Genomic DNA, 7,372 nt, shown 5'->3' on the forward strand with positions numbered 1-7,372 from the left:
CCCCCCCCCCCCCCCCCCCATTCGTTAATCACACGATCCCATGTGATTAACACATGCTACTGTGCAGCCGGTAAATTGCATTGTCATTTATTTGACGGGCACCGCAAATGCACCTCCCGGACTAAATAAATTTGATCGCACCGCAACGCATTGTACCGCGATAGTTGCGGTGTGGTGGAAAAAAAAGTAGTGCATGCTACACATCTCACCGCTCGGCGCCCTGGTTGGTAAGAGCTGGACGGGGGGAAATGTGTATGGGAGAGGGGTGGGGAAAGAAGAAGGAAGAAAAAAAAAAAAAAGAGCCAGAGGGGAGGAAAAAGGGAAAAACAAAACATTTCAAGCTGGGCCGGGGTTCCCCTACTGATCGTTTAGGGTTGCCACCTTTACTTTCAGCGAAACCCGAACAATGGAAATTTTTGGGGGAGAATGAGTCGTGGCTTATTCATATGTAAATTGGGCCACCCATTCATATCTAAATATCACAGTTGAGACTATTTTCAGGGGGGGGGGCCAGTAGCCCCTATCTTAATTTCGGTTGCCCCTGTCTGCCTGACATCATGTGTCTGGGTTTCGGCTGCCATGAAACCCGAACACAGCGTTCAAAACCCGGACTGTCCAGGTGAATCCTGGACAGGAGGCAACCCTAGACCCGATGGGGCCTGGGCCGCTACTGGAGGGCTGGCTGTACGCCCCCGAATTTGGTGACCGTGGCTGTATTATAAGAGACCCCACGCAGGAGTGTTCTGTGTTGAGAGCAAAGCCCTTCAAAGCCATCATTGTTTGTTGAAGGATAGGCCTGCTGTACATTTAAACTTGGCTATGCACGGCGGTCAGAACAACTCAAAGCAGATAAAATGCCGGAATATGGGAATATTTGTTACAGTTATGTTATCAGTCTGCGATAGATTATTAGAAGATGACAGGAGAACGGAAAAAGCTATTTTCCTGGAAAGAAAATGTTACCCCAGACTTCCTTCACCATTGGTCACATGACTAGGCCAAGACGTCTTCTAAAGTGGAGCGTCTGATCATTCCCCGCGATTTTATTTATTTATTGCAGGTATTTATAGAGCGCCGACAATTTACGCAGCACTTTACATAGTTCTACATTCACATCAGTCCCCCGCCCTCAAGGAGCTTACAATCTAAGGTCCCTATCTTAGAGGAGCCAATTAACCTTCCAGCATGTCTTTGGAGTGTAGGGTTGCCACCTTTTCTTCAAGCGAAACCCGAACACTCTAGTAGCCCCTATCTTAATTTTGGTTGCCGCCGTCTGCCTGACATCTTTCTGCTGCCATGAAACCCGGACACAGCATTCAAAACCCGAACTGTCCGGGTGAATCCTGGACAGGTGGCAAGCCTATTGGAGTGTGGGAGGAAACCGGAGTGCCCGGAGAAAACCCACGCAAGCACAGGGAGAGCATGCAAACTCCTTGCAGTAACCTGGCCGGGATTTGAACCAGGGACTCCCAGTGCTACAAGGCAGACGTGCTAACCACTACGCCACTGTGATCCCAAGATCTAAAACCCGTCTGATTCGTTACATATCTTATTTGTGTTTTTTACTTTTTTTAGCTGAAAATCAGCAGCCTCTACATTCAGTCGACCATAGTATCCCGCTATGCCCATACCAAGGTGCAAACTCTTATGGTCAATCCTCACGCCGAGTCCAAGGAAGCCATCTTTGAGTTGGAGCTGCCCAGTTCTGCCTTCATATCTAACTTCACACTGTAAGTAAATTCTAACTCATTTTATAACAAAAATATTATAAATTCACAATTGTTGAATACTGAGCTTAGGGTGACGGGAGGACGCTAGTTTGTGTCCTCCCGTTACCCTAAGGAGAACTATGGGGGAAAGCCCTGACCTCGTAGTTCTCCTTTAATTATGTTTTAGTATTACTCTGCTGCATTTTTTCATCAGGAGAATTTCTGCAGTGGTCTAATATGGCGATTATAATGTTCAGGACTGGAAAAAATACTGTTCTTTATTTCCTTTTGCTCAGTTGTAATAAAAAATGGCAAATAAATATTATTTACCACTTGCAGGCAGCAGGTGGTGTGCTCGAGTCATTTACTGCTATGCTGTGACTAGCCAGTGTTACGTTATCTCTTCCTATTAAAGGAAAACTATGAGGCGAGTGAATATCACTCATCCTCATAGTTCAAGCCTACCTGTGACAATGAGTCACACGTCGGCTGAATAGATCAGGAAGTGAGAGAACACATACTGTCGCTCGCTCACTTCTCGATCTATCCCCGCAGAAAGTGGTGACTGTCACTCACGGCTCCCTGTAGGGATTCCCCTCCTCCCCTGTCCGATCCTCCAGCGCTGACTAGATAGGCAGAGCCAGCTGTCAGTCATGCAGCTGGGTGGATCTCGACAGTAATGTCGGGATCCGCTCCGGCTGCGGTGGTCTCAGTATACCGCGAGCTGCAGCTCCCTATATACTGAGCTTAGGGTGACGGGAGGACGCTAGTTTGTGTCCTCCCGTTACCCTTAGGAGAACTATGGGGAAAAGCCCTGACCCCATAGTTCTCCTTTAAGGTCTAATCACAAGACAAAGCTGCATGAGTCAAAGCGGGTAACGCGCCCCTCTCTTTTTGCATGCTAGCTCATAGAGAGCCGCGTGAATTTTCAGGTGGATAGAGGAAGTGGCGGTCACAGTCTTCTGTTCTTCCTTTATGGTCCAGTCACATGATGGAGGCAGGGAGGTGACCAAGCTGTATTTCTTAAATATAGGTCGTGTCCTGGTCGGGATTCGAGCTGAGGACCCCAGTACTGCAGGGCAAAAGTGTTGTCTGAACTAGGGACGAAGCAGGTTTGGGTCAAACTTGAGTTCGCCCAACCTGGAAAGAAGCTGTCAATGGCGGCCCAATGAGCTGGGGCATTCCCCACCCCGCTGCTGCAGGTAAATAAAAGGGGTGGGATGCTGGTGCCATCATTGACCTTATATGGCCACATGGTCATATTTGGTCAACAACATTCACGACCTAATATGGCCATAACGTGTCCAATTATGTCTCCAGCATCTCACCCCTCCATATGACCATATTTGGTCAATGACGCTGACCCATCATCAGCATTCCCGCCCCTTAGCTTACGTGCCACTTGAGGGTTGGGTATGCCCCAGCCGCTGCTGATTGGTCCGCCGCTGACAGCTTCTTTTCCGATTCGGACGAATGATGAGCTCATCGTTGAACGCGCTGACCCCTGCCAAACCTTAGTGGTTTTTCCGGAATACAAACCCGAAGCGAAAAAAAACACCTTTAAATATATTTTAATCCTCAGGGAGGATGTGTGCAGCAATGGCTAACTCCCTTGATGTTTTGGTCGGAGTGTAGTATGCCCGTCTCTCTAAGTAATTACAAGATGGAAGGCTTTAACAGATGAGGCTGCTGCCTTTTTTCATACACTTCTGCTTTTGTTGGCTCCAGAAAAATAATTCAGAAATAACCCGGGGCTTTGAAGTAAGGTTTGGAAAATAACCAAGGATACACAGAAGCGGGGGAGGGGGAGGGGGGGGGGAATAACTGGTGCAAAGCATCCGAGCACACACAGTTCCCTGTCACAAGGAAAGGTTTTGTCACTCAAGCCAAGTTAATCTTGGCCAACCCCTGTCCTCCTCAAGTTTATGCTGGCCTGGCGTCTATGCGTGTCTCTCTTAAACTTCAGCTTGCCTGGAGACCTGGAAACAGAGGAGAAGCTGTTTCCGTCCCTTGGGATTTTTTTTTTCTCCTTAAAAAAAAAAAAAAAAAGGAAAGCAAGACTCAACATTATTTGTCCAAAGTAGAAGTTTTTTGTTGTTGTTGTTTTTCTTTGATTTGAAGTCAGGGACATTAGCAATTGGAGGTGTTTGTGTCCTCAAGTCCATCGCTAATTAATTCTTCCAACCTTTCCTTCAAAATGGAAGGAGATCAGCTGAGTTCAGAACAGAGTGTGCTAGAATGTGAATGACAAGCGGCGGGAAGAAGGATTTTCCTTTTCATCGGAGGCAATGCTTTCAAAAGGCCGAGCTCAATACACAATAAAGCAAATGCCGTATTTTGCCGGGCGTATAAGACGACCCCCTCATTTTTCTGTTAAAACATAGGTTTTGGGCTATACTCGTCGTATAAGAGGAGTATAGCCCAAAATAAGGTTTAAATGCCCCCACTAACCTCCATGGCGGTATTCCTGATTGTGGCTCGGGGGTTAATTTTCAGTTAGCCTCTTGCCGTCCGCCCGTAGTAGAAAAACGGACGGACGGCACTGCTGCATTGCCGGGTTGCCGTCGCCAGACGGACAGTGCGTCCCTGCACCTTATTAGGAGTAGGCTACCTCCAGGTACACCTGCATGCAATCTATCGACTTCATTAATATGCTCACACTTGGAGACTCGGATACATAGAGTTAGGACCACACTTTGCAGAGGTGCCTTGGCGCGGCAGTGTGGCTTCTACATATTTTTGGCCAAAAGTTTGTGCAACTAAAACCTCTGATTTTAACGCACACTGTTGACAGGGCTACTTGATACCCGCTGTGTCCTCCGTCTTCCGTCCCTTGCAAAATTTTTGAGAAAAGCCTTAACCCCCCTAGTTCTCCTTTAACACTCGTGATTACAGCGTAGCGTCTCTTACCTTGTCCACGATACCCGCTGTGTCCTCCGTCTTCCGTCCCTTGCAAGCGTCCGCGTCGAAGGGGGGCGGAACCGGCGGGCACTTTAAAAGTTAAAAAAATAGAACAAAAAAGGGAAAAAAAATAAAAAATAATCAGACTGCCAGGGAGGCTAATCTGTCAGCCCGCTGGATGTGCGGTAACACTGTATGCACGATAGCTTCGGCTACATACAGTATACCGCGCTGAGCCAATCACGGCGAGCGATGTATTCTATTAATGAATACAAAGCCTGCTCGGATTGGCAGAGGTTGTGTACATTTTTTTTAATAAGAGAAACCATGATGGTGATCTGCATATTGTATGTAATTCCCAGATGAGTATTTCTCACACTATTGTGGACCTGGCCCCTTTAAGGGAACCTTGATGTTGGGCCGGGGTTAACCAGAGACTGATGGGACGTGAGTTCTGCACCTAGGATCACATCATCTCATACCGGTTTCTTGAACATGACATTGAGTTCACTAAAACACTTTCAGGTCCGAGAAAGCCTCCCCTCAGCCCCTATAGGACAAGATTGGGAGGACGTGTCCTCAAAAATGATTTTCTGTTCTTGTCCGCCCCTAGTGGTGGGTTCTGTTGATTCTGAGAAGGAGGAATGTGTACCTCTCCATGTTCACCTTAACTCTTCCCCTGGGCGATAACTTTTTATCTTCTGGAGCGTTTTGGGGGTGGGGAAGGCAGTGGGATGGAGATTTTCTCTGCCTTGGCAGGCAGTAGAAGGTCTGACTTGCTTGGATTTTGCCTCGTCGAGTTTCTTACCAAACAGCGACCGTCCTCCGTGTGGGATTTTAAACCAGGACTGCTTGAAACCCGGGTCAGCAATCCAAGTACCAAACCATAGGGCCATTCAGCTGTGACTAAGTATAGCATGGCACGAGAAGAGGTTCGAAGAATATCAATTGCTGTCACACCTATAGAAGAAGAAAGTTTAAACTCTTCTAGAGAGGCCACTATGTCCTCGTCTGTCCCTGATTGGATTGCCGTTTCCACATTATCCACTGAGGCACTCACCACCGTCAACGCCACGGCAGGATGGCGTGCACCCACTGATGCCAAGTTTGCCTTTTTATTATGAGATTGATTCTGTGGTCTAAACCTCATCCCTACTAATGACAATATGATATAGTGACTGCCAAATGGTAGGAAAGCCTTTTCAAGTGGATGTCATAATTTGTAGTTGGAAAACACTCGGGATTCCCTAATTAAAACACTGTTTTCCTGCAGCACAGTGAACGGTAAGACGCATGTAGCAGAAGTCAAGGAGAAACATCAGGCTAAGAAGATGTACGATGAGGCAAGGCGACAGGGGAAGACCACAGCCCACGTAGGAACGAGGTAAGCACCTTCGTTGCTTAGGACCCTGTATCATGTCATACAACCCTGATATGAATCATACCCAACTTGACAATTTATTCAATAAAGATATCCTATTCTTAATTGGCAATTATTTAAGTAGATGTAAACCCTAAGGCCCCGTTCACACTTAGCGATTTATCACGCGGTAATTCCCGCGATATCGCGGCAATTTACCGCGCGATATCGCTCTCCAGTGCTTCTCAATGGGGCAAAGGGTCCTGCTGTCGCGGGTCGTGCGTTGCTACAGCAGGACCCTTTTTGGAGCGGATTTAGCCGCGATTCAAGCTTGCTCAATGCAAGCATTTGCGCGATATCGCGCGATATCGTGCAAAATGCAAATCGCACGACAAGCGCGCGATTTGCGAATCGCGCAGTGTGAATGGGGCCTAAACCTTCCCATAGATGGCACGAATTTCAGCCCATGGACTGAGCGAGAGTAACCTAATATGTGTACGATGGTCTTAACTGGATGACATTAAGCCTAGGGCTACACTGGTGATTAATTATCTCGGATACTGAGAGATTAACATGCTGGCTGATAGTTAGCTCATTAGCATCATGTTGATTACAGAATTCTGCCTATGAGATGCTTGACAACATTCAGTTAAATCTCTCAGTAGTGTCAGATGCACATGATTACTCAGGGACCTTACCTTCAGAATGTGTGTCCACATGACCAGGGCCGGATTTCCCACAAGGCCAACCAAGGCCCGGCATTGGGGCAGCAGGGAGAAGAGGGGCAGCAGGAGCGTGGAATTCCTATCTCCCGATGTCCGGGACATGCAGTTCCGGGCATCGGGGGGAGCCACTCGTTGTCTCCACCAGGGTGACAACACAGGACCACAAATGGGAGGCAGTTGACACCCCATAACAGAAGGGGCCTTAACTTGGAACCTCATGGCAGGATCACCATCATTCTTTGAATAAAGGCTGAAAACCTTTTGTAAAATAGCATTGCCATGTTACAGCGTGTTTATATGGCGTTATACTGATTGGGATTAGATCTACTAGAAGAGCAGTAAGCCATATCAGCCAATCAATCCCCACCATGTACCGGTTTGACATTAACACAGCGAATGCTTTGAGAGTTCTCTCCAATCCAGTTGGCCAATCCCAATTCTGGGCAAGCTGCGCTAACAAGAGATGTTAATAGTTGATGGGAGATCTACTGAATATACACTTTGGAATCACTGTGAGCCCCGGCATTGTTATTATTATTATTATACAGGATACAGGATTTATATAGCGCCAACAGTGTGCGCAGCGCTGTACAATATAAGGAAGACATTACAATCACAATACAATTCAAGACAAGATGGTAAGGAGAGGGGACGTTCATGCCCCCCACCCTGCCCTG

The 7,372-nt window shown here is 47.3% G+C and overlaps 1 protein-coding gene across 1 annotated transcript in view; it reads left to right on the forward strand.

Moving 5' to 3' along the window:
* ITIH6 (inter-alpha-trypsin inhibitor heavy chain family member 6) overlaps window positions 1-7,372 on the forward strand; it is a 45,494-nt gene that overhangs the window by 15,448 nt on the left and 22,674 nt on the right. Inside the window, exons 3-4 of the mRNA XM_018569131.1 lie at window positions 1,576-1,730; window positions 5,884-5,994. Of these exons, the coding sequence (XP_018424633.1) occupies window positions 1,576-1,730; window positions 5,884-5,994 (266 nt within the window). The remainder of the gene's footprint in view (window positions 1-1,575; window positions 1,731-5,883; window positions 5,995-7,372) is intronic.

Source organism: Nanorana parkeri, unplaced genomic scaffold, assembly GCF_000935625.1.
Source record: "Nanorana parkeri isolate BGI_ZX_2015 unplaced genomic scaffold, ASM93562v1 scaffold1291, whole genome shotgun sequence".
NCBI classification, from domain to species: Eukaryota; Metazoa; Chordata; class Amphibia; order Anura; family Dicroglossidae; genus Nanorana; species Nanorana parkeri.